The sequence below is a fragment of the Pongo pygmaeus genome, chromosome 17, assembly GCF_028885625.2.
Source record: "Pongo pygmaeus isolate AG05252 chromosome 17, NHGRI_mPonPyg2-v2.0_pri, whole genome shotgun sequence".
Taxonomy (NCBI): domain Eukaryota; kingdom Metazoa; phylum Chordata; class Mammalia; order Primates; family Hominidae; genus Pongo; species Pongo pygmaeus.
Window position 1 is genome coordinate 37,568,955 of NC_072390.2, and position 25,296 is coordinate 37,594,250.

Below are 25,296 nucleotides of genomic sequence, written 5' to 3' on the forward strand. Positions count from 1 at the left end.
GGTGTCGAGGAGAGGCCGGAGGAGGACGTGGGTTCTGCCTTCCTGGTTGGTGCGCTGTCACCCCTCTTCACGGAATCCACCCAGACTGGTCCTCAGCCTTGTGGTAGCACAAATGAATGCAGTAAAAATGCTTGTTGGTCTCAACTGTGACTTCTACCAGCTCTCACAGAATACTGCACTGAACCTCAAATCTTGTTATTATAAAATTCTAAGAATGTCAGAAATCAGAAGAGTTTTAGAAATCAAGTGTTTATTCCACTAAGGGACCTTTTTTTGATTTAAAAAAGTTCTCAGTCGGGTGCAGTGGCTCACACCTGTAATCCTAGCACTTGGGGAGGTGGAGGCAGGAAGATTGCTTAGTCCAGGAGTTCAAGACCAGCCTGGGCAATGTAGTGAGACCCCCATGTCTACAATCAATCAGTCAACGCAAAAATACATAAATAAATAAGGTTCTCATATTGGCTGGGCACGGTGGCTCACACCTGTAACCCCAGCACTTTGAGAGGTTGAGGCAGATGGGTTGCTTGAGGTTAGGAGTTTGAGATCATCCTGGGCAATGTAGTGAGACCCCATCTCTAAAAAAAAAAAAAAAAAAAAAAAAATTAACCAGGCACATGGATGTGCACCTGTAGTTCCAGCTACTCAGGAGGCTGAGGCGACAGGATCGCTTGAGCCCAGGAGTTCAAGACTTAAGTGAGCTATGCTCACCACTGCACTCTAGCCTGGAGTTTCTTAAAAAAGAGAGAACTTAAAAAGCATAACTGTTCTCATATTTACTTAGAAATTCACTTATTCCTAGGAGTTATATTAGCATGATGTAGAAGAAGAGACATTAGTTTGAGAGCCTGGGAACCTGAGTTCTTAGCCTGACTCCAACTGGGTATGTAGCACTGGAAATTGACTTATTGTCTCTGGGGCCTCAGTTTTCCCATCTATAAAATGGGAAGACCAATTAGCTGATCGCTGAAGCCTTCTCTGGTCTGTGAAATGGTAACACCAATAATGATGCTGAAGTATTTTGGGAACTGTGGGGGTGGAAGGCTATTAGCCCAACTTGCTTTTAAGCTTAGCAGAAGAACAAATGGCTCCAAGGCATCTATTAGACCTTTTGCATAATTAAGTATATCCTGTAATCAGTGTTAACAAGAAAGAGCTAATCTTTCATTAAATTGGTTTTTAATTCTATGCTAATTTAATTTTGCATCACTTAAAATGTGTGTTTTTAGATGGATGTTTACACGCTGTTCCAGGCGGCTTTGAAATTAATTCATTCTTTGCTTAACCTGCCGCAACCTGAGCGCCCGGTATTCCAGTTCCTTGGCAATTGTTGCCAACACCACAATTCTATTAAAGCATTTCTTAGATTCCCTGGTGATGTGGTTGAATGCTTAAAAGAAAAAAAAAAAAGCAAGACAACAAACAGCTTGCTTAATGAAGGGCTAGATTAGTAGGGTGTATGTGCAGTTAGAATTGGGTGCTGATATGGAAATAAAAGACCTTTGTTAAGTTACCCTGTTAAAAGTCCTACTTTCCTCTAGCACATCATGGTTTGTTAGCGGATTTCCTGTATCTACCTGTAACTCCAAGAGCTGAGCATGCATCATGAGAGGACTTGGACTGAGAAGTTTTGCACCTGCCTAGTGGTTACCTGGTGTCCAAAAATAAGGAGTTAAGCCGTCTCTACTAGTTGTCAAGAAAAACCTCTATTTGTTTGCAGCAAACGTGGCCGCCATCAGCACCTGCCCTGGTTTTCCAGACTGGGTGGATGGATGCTGGTGGCCGCAGCTGTTAAAGTGATCACGGCCTCACCTCCTTCCTTTGCTGGTACAGACAGCCACCTGTGGCCCTTTTGTGGATTTCCACTTCCAGAAGAAGGCTGAGGAATCTGGGGCCCCTCTTTCTGCAGAGAGCAGCTCAGGCCATCCTTCCTCTGTGCTGGCGTCAGTCCCAGCTTCCTGCAGCTGGGAGGTGGGAGGAAGGAGCCAGGGTTTGCTGAGGTGGCAGGATCTGCGAGCCGCCTGAGCCCGCACACTGTCTAGCTCTTGGCCTGCTGCCCTCAGATTGACTGGCCCAGGAAGCTCTGCTCCTGGGAAAGGAAGCCAGGGAAGGTGGTATAAGGATGCTTCTGAACCCTTGGCCCTATCCAGAAACCACTTTATGCTTTCAGGGATTCTCCTTTCCAGTGACTCCATGTTTCAAGAACCTTCTTTGCGTGTGTGTGACAGGTGGGAACTTTGAGTGGCCTGCAGATTCGAGCAGTCATTCTGGAGGAAGAAATGAGGCCATTTGGAGTTCTGGATCTGCTCCCAGAGAGCAAAAGGCAGAGTGAGGCCCTATCTCCTTGAACCTTAGCCAATTAAATCTGGGTTTAGTGGGCCAGGCGCAGTGGCTCACACCTATAATCCCAGCACTTTGGGAGGCTGAGGTGGGAGGATTTTGAGACTGCAGTGAGCTATGATGGCACCACTGCATTCCAGCCTGGGCGACAGAGCAAGGCCTTGTCTTTATTTTTAAAAAATTTAAAAATCTGGGTTTGGAGGCCTGGAGTTGGGTGGGGGAGTGTCAGTCCCATCCCCACTCTAACCCCTCCTGAAAGCCACAGGAAGCATCTACTAAATGTCTGCAAACAGGGTTCTGCAAGCCGTTAAAAGAATCTTTCTTTCTTTCTTTTGTTTTTTTTCCAGACAGTATCTCACTCTGTCGCCCAGGCTGGAGCGCAGTGGCACGATCTTGGCTCATTGCAACCCCGGCCTCCCAGGTTCAAGCGATTCTCCTGCCTCAGCCTCCCGAGTAGCTGGGATTACAGGCACCTGCCACCACGCCAGGCTGATTTTTGTATTTTTAGTAGAGATGGGGTTTCACCATATTGGCCAGGCTGGTCTGGAACTCCTGACCTCAGTTGATCCACCCTCCTCGGCCTCCCAAAGTGCTGCGATTACAGGCGTGAGCCACCACACCCAGCCCAGAATCTTTCTTTAGAGTCAAGAATCAGGTCACAGGCACACATGTCCCATGGCAGGAGCTGGCTCCTGTGGCCCAGGTCAGAAAGGTTTTTCGGTAGCAAAACCCAAAATTGAAAAGTCACAGCCCCTTTTATCTAGAATAAACTTGAGACTCTTGTTTGTTGAGCATTTCGCTTTTCTGTCGTTGTGATTGTGGTTTTGTAACTTAAAATTTGCCGGGTGAAAACACTACACACAAATAAGGTCTCCTTGGCCTATGGTCTATTTTGCCAGTCCTATAGTACAGGCAAATGCTGTATACTCCAGCAAAATAAAAATTTAAAGAAAACTTGAATCCAAGCCATTTTAGCTCAACAAATGTTTATTTAAAATTTATCTTAAAAACAAAACAAAAACAGCAACTAGCTGGGTCTCTGATTTCTCATTCAGTGTAAAGCTGTGACCTCCCAGGCATAGCAGGTCCAGTTGAAACTTAAGGCAGCTGTCCAGGTAATTCAGGCCAAAATCTTGTTACAGAAGAAAAATGATTCAGGCTTGTTTTTGAACTGAATTTTCCAGTGTTTCCCTACCCCCTTTAAATGTACAGTTTTTGGTTCCCTTCCCCTTCGTTGATACAGCAGGATTCTTTTGAAGACGACAATAAAGAATAATGTCTTTGGAATCTGCATAGGTTTTTTTTTTTTTTTTTTTTAATGCAGGGGACAATATTCTTGATTAGTTGGCTTTTTAGAGACTCATGTAAAATAATAACAGTATTATCAAGAAGTTGTCTATTATTGGGCCTTTTTTAAGCTTCCTTGCTTCCAGCCATGTTGTCTTCATTATCCTCGCAGACTCCTGCCTGCTTTGGGGTGACTCAAGCCATTTGTCTGGTCCTTCCTTCCTGTCTTTATGTGGAGACATCTCAGCTGTCCAGCAGGCAACTGACTGTGTTTTTGAAATGACTTTATTTTTCAGATGTCGAACTCTCTCAGGTTCACCCAGACCAAAGAATTTTAAGAAGATTCATTTTATCAAGAACATGCGGCAACACGATACCAGGAATGGCAGGTACTACATTCACACAGAAGCGGCTGCCAGCACCAGTGGGTGGAGACAGGGACTGGAGGAGGGGACAGTTTTAGTGGCCAAAACTCAGCAAACGCAAGCCCACACTTTTAAGATGAGCAGGATCTCATGGAGCCTTCCCCGACAATTTCCACCCCACTCATGCCAGAATCACCAAAAGCAATCTGTGGAGAATAATGAATTCTCTCTAAGGCGAAGTGAGATACTTAGACCAGAAACAAACTGAGTTTTTGAGAGCACACGAAAGGATTTTTATAGAAACCTTTGAACAGAAAAACAGTTGAGTTTTGGGGAGTTTTTATTTGTTTTTCTGCTTTGTTGGTTTTGTTTTCGTTTTTCACTACCACTGTGTGCTCTGGTCAATAAATGCCCTCCCAGATATGCGCCTGAACTTAGTTTGGGTCCTGGCTTTGACTTTCTTTTTAGGAGAGTAGAATCATGACTTTGCTGGCAGATTCTTCCTCAGTGCTGATCCTGCTTCCTGGGCCAGCCAACATCTGGAGTATGTGTTTCTCCAGCTCTTCAGCTGCTCGTTTGGAAAGCACCATTAAATAAAACTGGTTGAAATTTATATGACCGTGATATTAAAACCTTCCAGACAACAGATAGATCAGAATCATTGTTGCCAGCATGCTCATGATTGGATGGCTAAGTCCATTCATCTCAGCTCCAATGGTGCATGGGGACAGAGTCCAAGACCTCTGGGGTCCCTGGTGCTCTGTAACCCTTGGGGGCGGTTGCTTCCCACTGACTTGAATGGGTGAGTTAGAGACGCCATCCAGAGCTGAGGTCCTGCTGCAGAAGACTCTCTTGTTTGATCTCCTAATTTATAGAAGACCATATGGGCCCCACTAATACTCTCTAATCCATACAAAATGAAAATTGCTAAAAAGTCTTTTAGTTAGACTCATTAAGGCCCAGCATGACTGTAAGTTGGGAGTAAAATACCCTGTACAGCCTGTATAATAACACACAACAATTACAGTTTTTACAGGCTTGTTATCTTGAAGTTTATGCCTAGTTTTAAAGCCTTATAAGGACAGGGAACATGATTTTATAACAGTTGCAATGGTTTCAGAATAGCAAAACTGAGCTTTCCAAATGATTTTTACATCGTCGGTATATGTTCATATTTTAAGTACAATGCTTTTAGTTTAAGTTTACCAAGTTATCTGTTAAATCGAATACTCTGAATTTCTCTCTCTCACCCTTTTTTTCGCTGACACTTAAGAATTATTGTGCTTTATTTAACCACTGCTATTGTTTTCTTTTGAGGCTTTTACTTACAGAATACAGAGCTTACTCATGCCATTTTAGTGTAATTATCTACCATTGATTTACGTTTTTGTTCATGATCTCTTTAAGCGTAACATAAATGTAGAAAGCCTTTAATTTCTCAATGAAATCAATGACAAAGCCAAAGGAATGGGTCAAGGAGTAGTGTTCCCACCTCTGATGCTAGCTGGCAGGGCACAAAGTCAGATAATTACCCCAGCATGGTTAGGCAGTGAGAGGATACAGTTAATAAAAGACTTGGATTAATGAGATTTCCAAAGAACATTACGGAGCCACCTTCTCCAGCACACTCTTGACCTAAGAGAACGTAAACAGCAAAGCCCGCAATTGCTGGCAGTTTTGCTGGGGAGTTTTCAAGGGGAGCCAAGAGGATTCTTAGCTTATCTGAACATCTGAGAATTGGAATTTAGGGCAGGAAAGAGAGCTCTAGGGCCTGTGTGGGAACCGCAGGCTGTAGGCTGAGGCCACGGCCGGTCGTATGCCCAGGTGAGAGCTGGTTTTCTTGTGCAAAGGGCAGATGAAAGGGCCGGCAGGAGGGGCTGGCCCTCCCACTTGAGGTTTATTAGCAAGGAGGGATTGTCCTTAGACAGATGAAAGTGAGAGCCTGGGAGGAAGCCAGGAAGAAAATACGATTTCTGAGGTGACAGAAGGAAATTGTAGTCAAGAGCTGATGAATGAGAGGACACGACCCAGCCTTTCGAGAGAGGAACGCGGAAGCTCTGCCCCACGGCAGCTGGGCAGCAGGAGTAGAATCTCCTGCTGGAAGCAGCCGGGGCCTTGGGTGAGCCCAGTCCCTGAAATGACAGGTAGGAGGGGTTCTGGTTGTGATCTCAGAGGGAGGGACCCCTGTGCTGGCTTAGGGGTCTCTGATCCCCCCACCTCAGAAATGGGAGGTGCGTGTGTGGCACCCGCATGTTCCCCAAGGCCCCTGCAGGCTCCCTGTCTGCCTGCGCAGTCTCAGTCACATCTGTGCATCGGGCTGTGCCCAGCTCCTGAGTCTCCTTGGGACCCCTGACGAGCACAGCCCAGCCTCTCAGTCTGCAGGCCAGATCCACGGCTCATTTGCTCTTCTGACCCTGAAAACCCTGGCATGGAGGCTCCTGCGTCCCCAGACCTGCTGACCGTGTGATCGAGGCCCCAGTATTGAGGAGGATTTGGACTTCTCGTCTCAGCAAGGACCAGAGTGCAGCTCAGGAAATGAACGGGGAGCCTCTGCTGTGATACTCACGTCTGACCTAACCAAGAGTTTCAAGCACATTTGGAGACAGAAAGGGGAAAACATGCTTTTAAATCTGAGAACCAGATATAATAAAAGACAATACTTGTGGCATTGAAAAAACAAAACAAAAAACTTAAATATACCTCGTGATCAGTATCAGAGTAGCTGCTTAGAAATAAACCTTGGGGCCTGAGACAGCTCCGTGTTCACCCGTGAGGAATCACTTCACCCTGTGACACTGGATCACAAATCCCAGCCGGCATGCAAAGTGGAAGTGAACGCCTTCCGCCGAAGTACGTGGTTGCGATGGAGGATGGAGTTTGCCTTCTGTAAAAACTCTCTTCATCTCTCTGGCATCTGAATTCCGTGAGGCTGGCACTGGGACCTTCTAGAGGGCTTGGTGTGCAGATACAGTGCGGAGGAGCCAAGCTGAGGGTGCTTTGGGGTCATGCTGCAAATCCTTGGGCCAGGTGGAGGCTAAGAAGGACAGTGCCCAACAGATCGCAGACCAGCCAGATGGAGCGGAGGGAATGTCAGTACCACTGCTAGAACCAGAGCGTGGCAGGAGCTCTTGGCTGGCCCTGCTGGGGGTTTCGTCTCCTAGCAGGTAGGGGAAGCCATGAGGGATACTGCTCTCAGCTCCAATTCTGCCTTAATAGAGAAGGCAGACCAGTCCTCAGGGCCTGGAGGGAGGTCATGTTGGACTTCATAGATGGAAAAGAACACTGGATTTTAGGAACACGGTCGCAGAAAGTTTAGACTAAGAAGTAGATTCTTCTGGGTTGGAGCATATTTCCAGAAGAGATGATAAAGTTACAAGGATGATAAGATGGTAATAGATGCCTTGATTGAGTGCTTGCTGGGTGCCAGGCTCTAAGTTTTTAACATGCATTGTTTTGGGCCAGGCATGGTGGCTCATGCCTGTAATCTGATAACTTTGGGAGGCTGAGGCAAGTGGATTGCTTGAGCTCAGAAGTTCAAGACCAGCCTGGGCAGCGTGGTGAAACCTCGTCTCTACAAAAAAATACAAAAATTAACCAGGCATGGTGGCACACGATTGTGGTCCCAGCTATTAGGGAGGCTGAGGTGGGAGGATTGCTTGAGTCTGGGGGATGGAGGTTGCCGTGAGCCAAGATCACACCGCTACACTCCAGCCTGGGTGACAGAGCAAGACCCTGTCTCAAAAACAAAAACCCAAAATATAAACATGCTTTGTTTCATTAACTCAAAACTCAGTAGGTGTTCGTCAAATAAATGAGTAGAGATGCCTTTTAAATGAGTTTGTCTTCAGGACTAGATCTCAAGGAATGGAAAGAATTTAGAAATACAAATAATTCTTGAAACAACCTGAGTAGGGCATTACTGTCTTGTGGCAGGCAGAGTAACGGCCCTCAGAGATATCCACATCCCATCCCCAGGACCTGTTACTGTGTTAGGTTACATGGCAAAGGGGAACTAAGGCGCAAATAAGCTGACCTTTAAATGGGAGTTTCTCCTGGATTATTTAGGTGGCCCCAGTGTAATTACAGAGCCCTTAAAAGTGGAAGAAAGAGGCAGGATCGTCAGTGTCAGAGTGATGCAATAGGAGAAAGACTCCTCTGGCTTTGCTGGCTTTGAAGTTAGAGGATGGAGCCATAAACCAAGAAATGCAGGCAGCTGCTAAGAATCTGGAAAAGGCAAGAAAACCAATTCTCCCTACAGCCTCCCATGGGAACCAGCTCTGCTAACACCTTGATTTTAGCTCCATGAGTCCCATTTCCAAGTTCCGACCTCCAGAATTGTAAGATAATATGTTTGTGTTGTTTTAAGTCACTAACTTTGTGGCAGTTAGTTCTGCAACTGTAGGAAACTAAAATACTCATGATCCCAGTTTACAGAGGAGGGAACTGGAGCTCACAGAGAGTGGGAAGTAGAATTCACATCCAGGCATCAGATTGCAAAGTTCATTCTCTCCATTGACGAGAATGTGGGAGATAAAAATCCATATGCAGCAAGATAGTGTGTCATGGTGGACTTTGAGAAAATTCCCTCTTGCATTCTGATTTTTAAAAAATCATTAGCTTAAGGCCAAGGATTAATTTTTAAAATGGCTTAAGCAAACTTACAAGAATGGGGTGAGGGAGACTAAAGTCTAGATGAACTCAAGATTGTTAAAAAGAAAATAAAATTGGAACTGTCATACATTGCTGATGGAATATAAAATGGTGCAGACACCGTGGGAAAGTTGGGTGGTTCTTCAAAAAGTTAAACATAAAATTACGATACAATTAATTAATTGCTAGTTGTAATTAATTACCTAGCAATTAATCGCTAGTTGTATACCCAGAAGAATTGAAATAGGTATTCAGACAGATATTTATACACCAATGCAGTGTTATTCACAATAGTTGAAAGGTGGAAACAACCCCAGTGTCTCAGCAGACACATGGATAGACCATGTGCTGTATCCATACAATGGAATAGCATTCGGCCATGAAAAGGAATCAGTACTGATACATGCTACAGTGTCGACGAATCTTGAAAATAAGCTGAATGAAATGAGCCAGTCACAAAAGGTCAAATGTCGTATGACTCCATTTAATTGAAATATCCAGAATAGTCCACAGAGACAGAAGGTAGGTAAGAGGTTACCAGGGGTTAGAGCAAGAGGGAATTATTGCTTAATGAGTACAGAGTTTCTATTAGGGGTGGTGGAAAATTGGAAATACATAGTGATGATAGTTGCCCAACATTGTGCATGTACTTAATGACACTGAATTGCACACTGATTAGATGGCATTTTGTTTTATATATGTGTATATATATTTTTTTCCCCACAATAAAATAAAACACCAGTAATAGCCATAGGCTATTACTATTAAGATGATGGTCAGAAGCAGAAGGGAAAGGATGGCGAATTTCCTGGGATGATGGTACGGGGTCAGCAGATGTCAGCTGCTGGCCTGCTTTTAACTTCCTCACCAAGTAGAACTGGAAGTGTAGACTCTAAACAAAGCCACGTGCCAGGCACACAGTAGGCACTCAGCAAGTGTTTGTTGAATAAACAGAGAGGCCTTTTAAGTGAATTATAGTCATCAGGGCTAGATCCTGGAGAATAGAAAGAATTTGGAAATACAAATGATCTTTAAAGTGCCATGGAGAATGAACAAAGTTCTAATTCTGATACCAAGCAAAAGTTGCTTGATAGTGGAAAAAATTGTGAGGGTAATGGGAGAGAGTAGATCCTTTTTTTTTTTTTTTTTTGAGTTGGAGTCTCACTCTCTCGCCCAGGCTGGAGTGCAGTGGTGTGATCTCAGCTCACTGCCATTCTCCTGCCTCAGCCTCCCGAGTACCTGGGACTACAGGCACCCGCCACCATGCCCAGCTAATTTTTTTGTACTTTTTTAGTAGAGACAGGGTTTCACCATGTTAGCCAGGAAGGTCTCGATCTCCTGATCTCGTGATCTGCCCGCCTCAGCCTCCCAAAGTGCTGAGATTACCGGCATGAGCCACCGTGCCCGGTTGGGAGAGGGTAGATTTTAATAATCATAGACTGGCAAGCCTAGAGCTGATGCTTAGCAGAGTTTGAGAACAGACGGTTTGTGTGGAGGTTGCTAGCAGTCAACGTGAGTTCACTAAGAAAAGGTCATGTCCCATCAGCTTCGATTCCTCATTGATGGAATAACTTAGTAAAGTGAAGAAGTGCCACGATGGACAGTACATTTCTAGACTGCGGCAAAATGTCAGTTTATTCCTCACTATCGCATGTCCCTGTGGATAGAGCAGTGAGAAGGGCCGGGTGATTGTCAAGCTGGAGTTTCTGCAGGTGGCTGAAATTTGTCAGCTGACCATCATCAGCCTGAGGGCGAGTTTGAATAGAATAGCATGTGGTATTCCCGCCAGTGTTATCTCCTGCAGCGATTGGCGTAAAGGCCCAGAAGCCTGGTTGTCAGCCATGTGGAAAGCTAAAAGCAGGGAGAGCAGAAGCAGGAAGGAGCATTACAGATGAGAACCAAGATCCAGATACTTCATTCACTGGAAATGCTAGAGCCAGTCCACCGAGATTAAACTGAGCAAGGATAAATGTAATTCAGGTGGACTGTTGATTATAGCACAGGATATAGATTTTTTAGTACACATGAAAAATATCTTGGCATTTAGGACAGTGTGTTCCACCCCAGGCTCACAATGCAATGCCAATACAGAGGGACCTAATTTAGTTTGTCCTGATGGAAGGCTAGTATCACGGAAGGCTGGTGTCACCTTTGCACCCAACCAGGGCGGGTCCCATCTGTGGTGTTGCCATCAGCATGTATGTCATGTCATAGGAAGCTAGATATGTATTAGGATGGTCCCTCAGCAGTGGACTTTGTGGAAGGAGTTGTGATGAACCTTGAAAATAAGCTGAGTGAAATGAGCCTATCACAAAAGGTCAAATGTCATATGACGCCATTTATATGAAATAACCAGAATAGTCCATACAGACAGAAAGTAGATAAGAGGTTACCAGGGTTTAGGGCAAGAGGAATTATTGCTTAATGACTCTCCAGATACAAGGTACCCAATAATAAGGCAGTTCCTTAACTACATGCACTGTAGGAACATGCATCCTCAGTCCACCCCACACGTGTTTGCTGGCACCTACTCTGTGACTATTGGGAGGTATCCATGAATAAAACAGGTTACATCCCAATAGGGAGGGAAATGATAAATGTGCACAGGTGAAAGATGAGATAATGTGCCATGGAGAGAGACTGAGGCAGCTAGGGTTGGGGAATGACACTCTGGGGCGATGGGGAGACCTGAGAGTGGAGGTGTGAGGGAGGTGACGGAGCCAGCCCTGGGGCTATCCCAATGGGGGAAGCGCATTCGCCCTGATGGAACAGCAGTCGTGGAGACAGTGAGGCGGAAGGGACGGGGTATGTTTGAAGAACTGTAGGAAAGCCCACATGGTGGAGGTGATTGAGAGGAAGGAAGGAAGGCGAGATGAGCTCTGAGAAGTCAGTGGTGACTGCGGAGGTCCGTCTGGTTGTGAGCAAGGTGGGAACCATGCGGCGTGCTGAGCAGAGGTGTGAGTGATCTGACTCGCTTTGGAACACAGTCACTCTGGGTGACCAAAAGTCAGGGGTGGGCACTGCAGGTCATTTTGGTAAACTTATCTTCCCTGTAGAAAATGAGAGGGTGGGTGGGTATTATCTTCTAAAAGAGTTCATTTTGATATGAAGTTCAAAAGCAACTCAAGATCTTTTTGAAAAGCTGGTCACAAATGTCTGAGCAAGCCTTTTGTCAAAGAAGAGAGATAGCTGGCGGCCCAGTGCCACAGCATCTGGAACGGGCCTTTGAACCTCCTGCTGAGGAGGGCAGTTGGCAAGTGGAAGCTGCTGCTTATTGTAAGAGGAGAGCCAGTCACCGTGGGCTCTAACCTGCATCTTCACTGAGAACCCTACTTGTGTGCCACAGTGGAGACTAAACAGAAGTGAAGACAAATCTCAGTTCCCAGCCATTAGATACACCCTTGAAGAAGACACATTTACACAGCCTCGCTCATTGCTGGCCAGGAAGGACTGACGCATCAGAAGGACAGCGGGGATTCTGAGCATAAAGACTGGAAACACTCGGCCGGGGCGTGGTGGCTCACGCCTGTAATCCCAGCACTTTGGGAGACTGAGGCGGGCAGATCATGAGGTCAGGAGATCGAGACCATCCTGGCTAACGTGGTGAAACCCCGTCTCTACTAAAAATATAAAAAAATTAGCCGGGCGTGGTGGCAGGCGCCTGTAGTCCCAGCTACTCGGGAGGCTGAGGCAGGAGAATGGCATGAACCTGGGAGGCAGAGCTTCAGTGAGCCGAGATCGTGCCTCTGCACTCCAGCCTGGGAGACAGAGCAAGACTCCGTCAAAAAAAAGAAAAAAAAAGACTGGAGACACTCAGTGGCTTTTGTGACATTTATGTCTAGTGACCCTCACGGTCCTGTTAAGAAAGGACCTTTCCCCTTGGTGCTCCCAGTTCTTGAGACTCATGAACCTCTGTCTTGAAGAGCGACAGAGCCCTCGTTTCACGTGGGTGTCTCCTCGCTCTGTCACGTGCCTGCGTGGGCTTTACTGGGTGTCCTTTTGAAGTCATCTGGGTGTTGAATGTTGGCATGGCATGCAAGAGATGGCTTCATGCGCCCTGGAAGTGCCGCCTCCTGGGTCTGCTTCAAGAATCATCTCATTGTGAACAGGTAGAGAAATGTCCTCTGCAGTGAGTTGACTGAGCTATTTCCTCCCTTGGGAGGAATTTTCAAAGAGATGTAAAGGATTTGAGATGGGAGTGGATAAAGAACTGAGCCAGAGTGTTTTCTTTTTAAAGTATGAACTCAATAGGATAATGTTAAAAAAAAAAAAAAAAAAAAAGAAACAACGTAAAAGACTTCAGCACCCTTTATCTGCATTTTAAAGGAAGATGGTAAAAGTACAGTGACTGAAGTCAAGCTGGAGCCTTTCCTTGTTGCACCAAAACATTTTGGAGGGAAAAAGGGGATGGGTCATAACTAAATTAAGACCTTGTTTGTGATCTCATCAGTTCCAAACTGTCAGCCTAATTTAGTTTGAAAAACGACTTGGAGGAAGTGGCATGTTTCAAAAAATAAAACGGCTCGTTACCAGCCCTGGACTGGCCTTTTTGAAAGAAGAAAAATGTCATTGCTTTTTCTCCCTAAAATGAACCCGTCCAGTTTGATAGAAGTCAAGCATCTTCTGTGGGGCACCTTGCAACACGGACCCTTTCCTGAGCTGGCTTTTTTTCCTCTCAGAGATTTTGTTTTTCGTGAAAAGGCTAGCACCTGCCATCCCCTCAGTGGCAGAAGGCGGCAGGAAGCATCTTTATCCTTGTCATCATCGGTGTTTACGATCAGTTCTTAACAAAACCCCAGTCTAGGAGGACAGGGAGTGGACAGCCTGAAGAAGCCTCCAGGACTCCCCAGACCTCAACTGGGGCTCCGGTTCCAGGCTCTTCTTTCACTGAGATGGCCCTAGAGCTGCTCACAAGTCTCACTGACCATCGCATTTCCTTGGCTTTATTCGCCTGGCACTAAGTGGCGGGAGCGGGGAGAGAAGCTGGCATGCAGGGCAGTCACTCGGCACTGAGAATATCGGTGCCCAGTTCCCGGTGGTGCTGGGTCAGCACCACACGCACCGGTTTTATTATTCATGCCTCTTTAAATAGCATAGAGGTGAGGCTGGCTGCTTCTGTAGTGTTGCATGAGGCTTTTGAGATAAATGATTTTCAATCAACAGAATCAATAGCAGCTGTGCTCAGTGCCTCGCGCTTGTGTACACGTTTGCGACTGAAAAGCTCACAGCCTGTGGGTGCTTGTTGCTGCTTTTCCACCAGTTTGATTTGAAGAAATAAAAGCAGTCACAGAGGAAAGGTAAAAGAGTTGGAAATTGTTTCAGATTGGACAGAACCTTCCCTTGGCGGTTGTATTCATCTGTTCTCATGCTGCTGATAAAGACCTACATGAGACTGAGTAATTTCGTCTGTTCTCACGCTGCTGATTCGTCTGTTCTCACACTGCTGATAAAGACATACCTGAGACGAGTAAAAAAAGAAAAAGAGGCTTAATGGATTCATGGTTCCATAGGGCTGGGGAGGCCTCACAATCATGGTGGAAGGCAAAAGGCACATCTTACATGGCAGCAGGCAAGAGAGAATGAGAGCCAAGCGACAGGGGTTTCCCCAAATAAAACCAACAGATCTCCTGAGACTTATTCACTACCATGAGAACAGTATTTGCGAAACCGTCCCATGATTCAGTTATCTCCCACCGGGTCCCTCCCACAATGTGTGGGAATTATGGGAGCTACAATTCAAGATGAGATTTGGGTGGGTACACAGCCAAACCCTATCGGCAGTTCTGTTTTAATCTTCTGCTTAGCCTGGGAGCCCAGAGGAGACGTCAGTCCTTGGTCTGCACCATTGGTCTGTAACACATTGAGAAGAAAACAGTAATTATAGCTAGCAGATGACTCGGGGCTGGACCACACTTGAGGATGCAGCTACCAGGGCTGTTCTGGCTGAGCAGGAGGGGAAGGGATTCCAAAAGGACTTCCTTCCTGACTTCTTTTTTTTTTTTTTTTTTTTGAGACGGCATCTCCCTCTGTCACCCAAGCTGGAGTGCAGTGGTGTGATCTTGGCTCACTGCAACTGCAACCTCCATCTCCTGGGTTCAAGTGATTCTCCTGCCTCAGCTTCCCGAGTAGCTGAGATTATAGGTGTCTGCCACCACGCCCAGCTAATTTTTGTATTTTTAGTAGAGACAGAGTTTCACCATGTTGGCCAGGCTGGTCTTGAACTCCTCACCTCAAGTGATCTGCCCACCTCGGCCTCCCAAAGTGGTGGGATCACAGGCTTGAGCCACCATACCTGGCTGGACATTCTCACTTCTGTGACACTAAACTCTTCTTGTTTTTGCCTTACCTTAGCCCCCAAAATTCCTGTGTTGAGGTCCTAACTCCCTGTGCCTCAGAATGTGAGTTTATTTGGAAACAGAGTTGTGGCAGATATAATTCACTAAGATGAGGTTATACTGGAGTAGGACGGGCCCTAATCCAATACGACCGATATCCTTATAGAAAGAAGAAATTGAAGCCAGGTGTCGTGGCTCACATCTATAGTCCCAGCAATTCGGGATGGCCGAGGCAGGAGGATCACTTGAGCACAGGAGTTCAAGGCAGCAGTGAGCTAATATCATGCCACTGCCCTCTAGTCTAGGTGATGGAGCAAAAGCCTCACTCTCTTCAAGTAAGGGAAAACTGGGGCTCAGAGGCACACGGGGAGAATGCTGTGTGAAGACTGGAGTGATGCTGCCACAAGCCATGGAGCCACCAGGAGACAGGCCTGGAGCAGACCCCTCCCCAGTGCCTTCAAATGGAGCATGGGCCTGCCGACACCTTGATTTTGGACTTCTGGCCCCCAGAACTGTGAGACAATACATTTCTGTGGTTTAAGCCACCCAGTTTGTGATGCTGACTTTGTGAGCTTTTCTGCCCATCTGACACTGCCTGCCTTCTTCCCTGCTCACTGTCCTCCCACCCCGTCCCAGACCCTCCTCGCTCCTCATCCCACTCCACTCCTGTGAGTGCTCCTCCACACCATGGCTGCAATCCCCACTTTGAGCTGGGGACTCCCAAACCCCGACTTTCCCACAGGGCTCAGGAGGCCTTTCTCCAGCCAGCCTCACAGCTGGACTAATGCTTCTCCCCCATGCCACCCTCAGCTACGCTGAATTATTCACAGTAATCGCTTGGTTGGGGAAAAGGTTAGTAAATGCCAAAGGAAATACCCACAGAAATCTCCTACACAGCTTAGATGTTGTGCTGGCATTTAAGGCCCATGAGTGATGGTCCATTCTGCAGCTTTTCATGCCATGCCTTTCGTTTGTGTGGGGGTCCACAGATCAGAGTCTGTCTGTGGCATCGACTTCCTTATGTCATCATTGTTCCCACCCATTGCTGGGATGTCCACATTGGACTTCTCGAAAGTGGCCCAAGAATCTAAGTGCAAAATCTGTTTGGATTTTTACAATTTTTTCCTAATCTTTTATAGTCTTGCTCATACCTATTTCAACTGCAATTTTTTTCAATGACTTGCCTTGTGTGAATATTTTTTAAAGCATTCAGTGTTAAACAAAAAATTTAAACAGCATTTCTGTTTATTTTCCACATTCTTTAGTTTGTGCACTCTTTTTTTTTTTTTTTTTTTTTTTTTTTTTGCGACGGAGTCTTGCTCTGTCACCCAGGAATACAGTGGCACAATCATAGCCCACTGCAGCCTTGAACTCCTGGGCTCAGTCAATCCTCCCACCTCAGCCTCTTGAGTAGCTGGGACTACAGGCGTGTGCTACCACACCCAGCTGATTTTTTTTTATTCTTAGTAGAGACAAGGTCTCATTATGTTGCCCAGGCTGGTCTCAAACTCTTGAGTTCATGTGATCTCCCACCTCGGCTTCCCAAAGTTCTGGGATTACGGGCATGAGCCACGGTGCCCAGCAGTGCACAGTCTTTAATAAACAAGTGCAAATATAAATAATAATACAACTGACATAAACAGGATGAGGCCATATATAAGGGACCCTTAGTAAGTGCACAACTCAGTGGGGTTTGGTGGCCAACAGCCTACCAGCCTGAGTTTTGCGTGAGTCAGGGGTGTTGGTCAAAGGGTTGTACAGAGGGGAGTGGAAACGCTGGTGAGTCAGGCACGTGGAGGTCCATGAACATTTATTATTCACTCAGTTCCTTGAATAGGCTGAATGCTCTTTCTCCCAACCTTGACTCATGCCAGTTTTCCCGCCAGCATATCTTCTCACTGTAGACTGGTTGCCGCTTATCCCTGAGGTCTCAGTTATCACTTGCTCCAGGAAGCCCACCTTGCCTCCTTTAGGCTGGTTTATTCTTCCTGTGTGCTCAGTAGCGCCCCCTAGTCCTCATCAGAGAACTTACACCTCTGCATGGAGGTATCTCCCAACCACCCCTAAGCTTTGCAAGGAGGGAGCTCTTAGCAGGGCCTTTCATCATCAGATCCCCAGCACCTAGTACAATGTCTGGCATGGATTAAGTGCTCAGAAAATATTTGTGGGAGGGAGGAGGAGAGGAAGATTATATAACTTGTTTATCAGAAATTTGCCGCTCCCTAAGTTGTAGGATAAGGTGTTCCTCCTTAGCAGGTGGGGAGGCCTGCCTGCAGTATGTCCTGCGGTAGCAGTGATCTTAGTGGTCATGGAAGTGTGGTGGTGGAGGTGGCAGTCATAGTCATGAAGAGAAGACTAATGCCTCCACCAGTAACAGTACCACCATGTGGTATTTGTGGGCTACGTAGCACAGATTCTCAGATGCATCAGACCATTTAACTCATGCCCCCCAGTTCCCTGGCTCCAGACGCCCTGTGCAGCTCCACACTTCACAGGGTTAAGCCGTGCTTCCCTTCCTCCTGTTCCCACCTGTTAGAATCCCATGCCTCCTCCTCCTAGGCCAGCCCCAGCACTTTCAGGCTCCTTGTTCTAGTGCCTTCTTGTCCACGGGACCCCTTCTCTTCCCAGCTCCTGCCCTGGATTAGCATCTCCTTCCAACTCCAGGCAGAAAGGAACAGATCGCTCTGTGAAGAATGTTCTTGGAGCCCCTACCAATTCTCCACTTTGCCCTTGTACCCAGATGAGGCACATCCAACAGTGAGGGGAGTTGTTCCTAAGGAGGAAAAGCGTCCCCCCAATAGCTCATGAGCATTTAAATAGAGTAAACAAGAACATTTTGTTGGTGGTGGTGGTGTTTTTTCGTTCAGCTCTCATTATGCCATTGCCAGCCCTTCAGAAGAGACGGAAAGGGGTCAAGTCCCCTTCTTCCAGCTTTTAATAAAGCATTGTGAGAGGAGGAAGGAACGGCTGTGGGAAAAGGGGTCAGAGTGGAGCTGGGAAGAGAACAAGTTTTCCAGATTTCATAATATTCATTTGTCTCTGGACATTGGCCTTCACGCCTTCACCGTCTTTGTGCACAGCGCTCGTAGTGTGGTGTGCAGAGGACCTGCTCAGCCGGGGTGTGTGGCCCAGAGCCATGCCAGGGAGAGCTGTGTCGCTTTCCAGGGCTTCCGCACAAGGTGCCACAAACTGGGTGATTAAGACAACAACAACAAGTTCTCTCCCTGTTCTGGAGACTGGAAGCGTGGGGCCATGTTCCCTCTGAGCCCCAGGGGAAGAATCAGCTCTCAACTCTTCCAGCTTCCAGTAGTGCTGGTGAGCCTTGGTGTCCTTGGCTTGTAGCTGCATCACTTCCGTCTCTGTCTCCACTGTCATGTGGCCTTCTTCCCTTCGTGTGTGTGTATAGGTAGCTCCAAATTTCTTGCCCCTTGTAAGGACACCAGCCATTGGATTGAAGGCCCACTCTGACCCAGTAGGACCTCATCCTTACTTGATAACATCTGCAAAGACACTGCAGCAGTCCTTCCTTATCCACAGTCAACCACGTGGTCTGAAAATATTAAATGGAAAATTCCACAAACAATTCATAAGTGCTCAATTGCATGCCATTCTGAGTAGCGTGGTGAAATCTCTCACCCTCCCACTCTGTTTGATCTGGGACATGAGTCAGCCCTTGGTCCAGCATATCTACATGCTCTTGCTACCTGCCCTGTATGAAATGACTGCAAAGGAAAAAACATAGTACATATAGGCGTCAGTGCTATCCGTGGTTTCAGACATTCCCTGGGGGTTTTGGAACACATCCCTTGTGGATAAGGGGGGACATCTGTATTTACAAATAAGGCCACAACCGCAGGTGCTGGGGCTTAGGGTTCCAACATATCATTTGGTGAGTACAGTTGAACCCACAACATCATCTTTGTAGGCGTATTCTTTCTTGCTTCCTGGGCGTGGAGGGAATGAATCACGGAATTTGTGCATTTGTGCCTAGTGCCTAATACAGACCCCTGGGCTGTGGACACCCCTGGGCTGTGTTTGGGCTTCACTGTATTCACCACCCCGCCTCCGTTACTGCAGATGTGATTTTCTTTCCTCTGCCTCTTGGACTTGGTTGCTTGTTTTTATGTCCTTAAGAGAATATTTCTGTTGTAATGGAACATTTCACCTGTAAGAGATGAGACCTTCTCACAACCAACAGAGACTCCCCAGGGGGCGGGAAATAGAACAAGGCTCTGGTTTTTTGGCAAAAAAGGAAATACTTGAGGATCGTGGCTGGTGAGAGACATTGCCTTTTTAGACATCGCCAGTGCTGGGCTGAGGGGGTAAAAACAGATTTGGTGAAAAGTGGCCCGTGGTGCCCTGTCACCTGTGGGGGGGTGTCCTTGTGCATCTCCTGGCTGTTCTGGACACTCCGCGTCTTGTGAGCTAATTGTGGCTGTGGAAGCTTTGTGGTCTGAAGCTGCAAGATCCCTCATACCAGCAGCACTTTCCTAAGAGCATGGCAATGAGGCTGTGTGAAGAAGAAAGCTGGACGGTGCTCCTTCAGCTTCCGAGCGCTCATGAGGATCCCTGGAAGTTTCAGAAAGCATTGTGTATCCAAGATGCTTTGTCCATGTGGGCTGTAGCCCCAGGGAATGTTTTCCTTTGCTATTTTTTTCCTCTGGCAGATGTTCATGTGGAAATGTGACCTTTAACTCCTTAAAGATCCATCTCCCTGGAATTAATTCCTCTTCTGAAGTCATAATCTTTCACGTAATATTTCCTGGTCATCTCAACTCCAAGTAAAGTGTTGTATGTCACAGGTGGGGGAAATGATTTGGGCTTTTTGCATGCCATTTGAGTGTAAGAGAAGAGAACCGCCGTGGTTGGAGGCAAAGACATGAGAGTGGTCAATGTCTGACGTTGGAAGTGGACTGTGCTTGTTGTTTATGTCATCTGATTGAATTCTGTCTCAAATAATAGAGATACCTTCCAGGAGGCAAACATCTGATTCTCTTCTTGTGTATCTCCATTACCATGGACATTTCCCTAATGTTTATAAAGAGAAAAGCTGCAAATTCACATGAACTGCACAGGTTCTAAACATAACGGTTGATCACACGGGACCTGTTGTCAGAACCACGCTGTTCAAGGTTTCCCAGTGTAAGAAGCCAAGGAGACGGGAGCCATCACTTGCTGCTACTTGCCTGCTGTGGTTCACGCCTGCAGTCCCTCCCAGATGCCAGAACTACTTCAGGAAACATATATGATGTGTTCTTGGAAGCTCCATTGGCAAACCGGCTGCAGAGCCTCTGTGCGGGTCTCTGCCATGAGTTCCTCCTCTGACCCCTGCAGAAACTGAGGGTCCATGAAATGATTGGAGAAGGGAGGAGAAGGGCCCAAAGATGTGATACTCCCTCCTCCTCCCTCCAGCCGCTTGAGACTGGCCAACCAGGGAAGTAGTAACCCTACTGGAATTGTTGAAACAGTCCATATTCATAGTTGCTAAACTTGACCTATGCAGTAAAATAACACGTTTTTCTGGAATGAGCAGCATGTTGTCAGCCTCTCCTAGATATAGTGGTGCGGACCACCCAGAGTGAGCGCTCACTTAATAGAACAAGCAGCCCATTTACTGATAGGCACCTTGTGGTTGAAAGATTGGAAAGAAGACTTGGATTGCACTTGCATTTATATTCTCTCATTTTCTTGTTCTATTAAATACGTCCAAGCAAATTTAGTGTGTGGGAAGGAAGGACACCTTAGCATGAGTAGTGAGGAAAATGCAGCATCGCTAAGCCAGTGGAGTTTGTTCAACACATTCCTGCCACTGTGTTGCAGAGGACATCGATGCCCAGTGACACGTGAATGAGTTGCTCCAGGCCTTTGTCCTGGGTAGATGGCAGGGAGTGGCAGTGAGGGTGTGGAGAGCCTCTGCCCTTCCATCTGGGAAGGGGTCCAGGCTGAGCAGGGCTCCCCTGGCTCCAGCAGCTCCAAGGTCAGGGGTGTGTGTTCTGTCACCCTCTTGCCCCTCCCTGCACTGGGCATGGTGACCCACAGGCCAGGCTGGAAAGCCGGCCTAGAACACCTGGATGAAGGCAGACTTATTAATATCCAAAAAGTCCATGGGTACCCAGTCATGCCCCCAAGGGGCAGGCTTTTCTAGTAAGGTTTAGGGAAGAGCATTCGTAGTGGTAAAGAGCTCAAGTTCCAGTCTCCACCCTGCCCCACCTGCTGGTGCATCAACTTTGGCACATCACCAACTCGACGTGCCTCATCAGTTAAAGCATTTAGAATTTGGCACGTAATCAATACTTAATAAGTATTGGTTGTTATGTCTCTGTAGGTAAATTTACAGGGGCATTGCAGCATGAGAAGCTCTGTTGCTGGGCTCCATGCAGGCAAGCCCAAGGAGCCTGGCTGGTGTTCAGCAGGGTGTGCTCATGATTCATGTAACCCCTGGCCCTTCAGGCCTTGACAATCCACTCTGGACATGACGCTCTGTCCTCGACAGTGACCAGGGTCCGGGCCTGTGGTAACTGATGAGCAGCATCTCCCTTCAGTAGCATCTCTGTGTACATCTCATGTTACACCGATGTAGACAGCCGTGCATGGGGTCTTTCAGCTGTCCTGGCAGCACAGCCTTTCAGGTCTGAGCAGGCCTGGATATTTAGCACAGAGGTCTGAAATGGTTCTGAGTCCATGGACTAGGCTGGAAAACCTGAATCCTAACCCAGGCAGCTGCTTTGCAGTAAAGATGGTTCATATTTATTGAGTGTGTACTATTTGCCAGCTGCTCTTCTGAGGGTTCTCCGAGTATGGACTCGTGTACTCTTTACAGCATTCCAATAAGATAGTTACTAATTTTATCCCATTTTTTAGAAGGGCAGAATGAGGCTCAGAAGTGTTAGTAAGCTGACCGAGGTCAAACAAAAGTGACAGCTGGTGTTCGAAGCAGAGTGTGTTACTTTGGTCCCATCCCATTAACCACTGTGGATATGAACTGCTATGGAATTGACACCAAAAGTGTCAAAAGCCGAAAGTGGCGTTTGATTGCATAGGATGCCTGCAGCCCTGCCCTCCCATGACGGATACTCAAGTGTTGCTGCTCTGAGGCCCACACTGCATTTCAGTGACATCTAATACCCATACATAGATGGAGGGGCCACCACGCACTAAACCCCTGCCTGGACTTACCCTCTAGTAAAAGAGGGAGGCAAATGATTAGCAGCGTGGATCACATCCGTGCCCTCCTGGATGTGTGAATGGGGAATTGGAGACAGCACCAAAAAGAGAACAAGAAACTCCATGAAGAGGGGCAGGAAACACTCCATGGAGGGGGTACTTCTGAGCTACGTTTGGAAGAATAAATAGGAGTTCATTGGATGTTTCAAGGTGGGGCATATAGGCAGAAGAAATAGCATGCAAAGAACACAAGTATAAAACAGCAGGACTTTTTGTTAAGGTGGGGGTGCTGTAAGTGCTTCAGCACGGGTAGAATGGTAAAATTGGGAAAATTCTGTGGGTGTTGAAACTGGAGAGACAGAAACCAGGAGACACGGCCTGGTTTGCCGTGCCAGGGAACCGGACTACATCCCAGGACGATTTAATTTCATAGTTTTACAACAAAGTTGAGATCTCCAAACCCTGATGCATGTAGTAGTACCATTTTCCCTGGTCTTATGGTTGTCAAAGGAAAGGATGACAAAAGTAAATAAGCTTCCCCATATGATGTGTATTGACTTTGTGCTACAAAGAATGTTGTTTTTAAATCTCTTCCACTCATTTCTCCAGTTTTTCATCAGCAGTTCCCTTTAGCAAAAGTTATTCTCAGATGCCAGGATAAGTGCTTTTGAGGGTTTTTGTTTTTGTTTTAATGTTTTTTTTTTTAAGTGGCTTTTGATTGCATAAGACCATCATGTAGAGCTGTTTCCAGTAGTGTCTTTATAGCAGGAATGGAGGCTAAGACTGATTATGTAATTGTTCCCTTAATCTATTCTCAGAACGTAACATGTTGCCAGCAGATGAAAAACCTAATGATCAGAATGGCCTCTGAGTGTCTTTCCTGCTCCTAGTTTCTGGCACTATTGCTCTTGCATTGTTTACTGCAAAATAGAAATCAATGGTTTAAATGTGGCATGACTGCTCACCCAGCCCTGGCCACCCTGGACTCAGCTCTGTCTGCTCCCTCTTGGATGTGCAGCCCACAGCAAGCAGGTCTTGCAGGAGAAGGGGTGCAGGTGTACTCATTAGTGACCCTTGCTGGTGTCTCACATGTTAATGTTGGGATGAGGAGAGGCAGCCCACTTCTGCCACGCTGGGGTTGCATTTTGCAAGGAGAGCAGAATACCATCTGCCAGAGGAGGTGGTGGGAGCGTGCAAATACAGCTATGAATGCCATGAATGCTTAATTGCTATAGATTTTGTTTTTTAGTTTGAGTCTTTGCATTTAGTGTGTTTGTTGTTTGTTCTTTTTTTTATTTTTTAGAATAGTCCTTATCAGTGGCAGAAGATCCTTCTGTAGTATATTTTCAGTGCTGCCGTATCGCGACAGTACCCAAGTCGGGTATGTATATGCATGCATGCTTTGTAGTTCTCTGGGTGAAAAGTTCTCACACCAATGTACATAATGTGGCCATCCTTTCCATTTTCAAGAAGTTGCCTTGCTTTGATACTGCAAATTCAGTATTTGTACACTGGAATGATAAAAAGATGTTCCACTTTCTTTTCAGCCAGAAAGCTTCTTCCTCATTGTGTGTGTGCGTGTGTGTCCCATCCTATTGCCTGTTCTTTCTAAATCTACATTTTGTTACCTTATCCAATACTTGCTTTAGCAAGAACATTATGGGGCCCACGATATTCCACAGGGCCATGCCAACCTTTGGAAAAAAGGTAGGTCAAGGAACAAATCGGAGCAAACCCTGTGACCATCCCACCTCGTTGCATCTTGGGCTTGGGGTTGGAAACTGACCAGCAAGCTGGAGGTGCCACCACAGAGAAACATCAAAGCAAAAGGGTTCCAGGACCAGAGATTAGGTAACTAGCTACAGGCCAGAGGAATGCTTCCCTCTCTAGATCAACAAGCCCCTCCTTTTACTCTGAAAAAAAGTAAGTACCTGAGGGTCCGTCCTTGCAAAGCCTCCGCTCTTTCCCTGAACCCGTGTTCCTTCCTCCTCGTGCTCCTTTTGCCTTTTCATGCATCCGGTGTCTGTCATCAGGCTGCCACCGGTATCAAAGGCAGGACAGTTCACTGCGTAAGATGTCGAGCATCATGGGATGTTGGCTGTGGCATTTGGTCATTGTGCCAGCCACACCACAGACATGTGACCACTGTCCCCAAGGAGGGCCATATGGCCACTGGTGCTGATTCGCCATGTGTTCATCTTCCACCATCTTCTTGAGCTCTACCCCAGGCCTTCCTGCTCACCATGACCTCCCCTTTCTCCTATAGATCTGCTAGACTTACAGCCTGTTCGATTCACCAAGGTCCTTATCTGCACTCTTCATTGTCAGCTCCATGGGGCAGAAAACGCATCTTTATTCATGGAATCCTGACTCAGTCATTGAAGAGATGTGTGCTTTAAGGAGCAATAATCATGGCACTGTTTGTTAGGCACACACTTTGAGCTCGTCTTTTTCATTATTTACATCCTTACAGCCAAACCTTGCAAAGTAAGTGTTCTAGAAAAAGTAGCAGCAAATCCTGCAGCTCGGAGGTTGAAGGATCATCTAGTGGCCAGTTGGCTGCCCAGAGAGATGTTGTCGGGCAGTTCTCTTTGCCTGACCTACCTGCTGTGACCCCGGGTCTGGCTACATTGGAAGAGCAGGCTCATTCCTTGACAAAATTAGCTCATACCAGCCCATAGACCTGGTGTGACCCCAGAGGCCAGTTCATTCATCTTATTACAAGTAGTAGCCCAAGGGCCTAGAATGTTTGAGTGTGACCAGCCTGGGCACACACCTCCAGGGTGTCTGTATTATCAGTAGCAGGCTCTTTGCCAGCAGGTCCTGTCTTGGCCAGAGCTTGGATGGTACTGTGGCATCAGCCTCGTTTCTCTGGGTTTCCCTGGCTGACCTCTCTGATTGACACATTCTTTCCTTAGCTCCATCTCATTCATTCATTTATTGAGTGCTTGTCATGTGACCAGGTGCCCGGGACAAAGGCAGAGAAGGACGGATTGGGTTCTTGTGCCCCTGAACAGCTTAGCAGGGGAGACACATTAAAATTATACACACAATTAACTACAACTTTTTTTTTGAGACAGAGTCTCGCTCTGTCACCCAGGCTGGAGTGCAGTGGCGCGATCTGGGCTCACTGCAAGCTCCGCCTCCCGGGTTCACGC

At 46.8% G+C, this 25,296-nt stretch overlaps 1 protein-coding gene across 2 annotated transcripts in view; it reads left to right on the plus strand.

Moving 5' to 3' along the window:
- CABLES1 (Cdk5 and Abl enzyme substrate 1) overlaps positions 1-25,296 on the plus strand; it is a 123,249-nt gene that overhangs the window by 55,341 nt on the left and 42,612 nt on the right. The window contains exons 3-4 of one of the 2 annotated variants that reach the window (XM_054461026.2): positions 3,921-4,013; positions 23,442-23,519. In XM_054461026.2, the coding sequence (XP_054317001.2) occupies positions 3,921-4,013; positions 23,442-23,519 (171 nt within the window). The remainder of the gene's footprint in view (positions 1-3,920; positions 4,014-23,441; positions 23,520-25,296) is intronic. The other variant, XM_054461027.2, reaches the window with a different exon arrangement.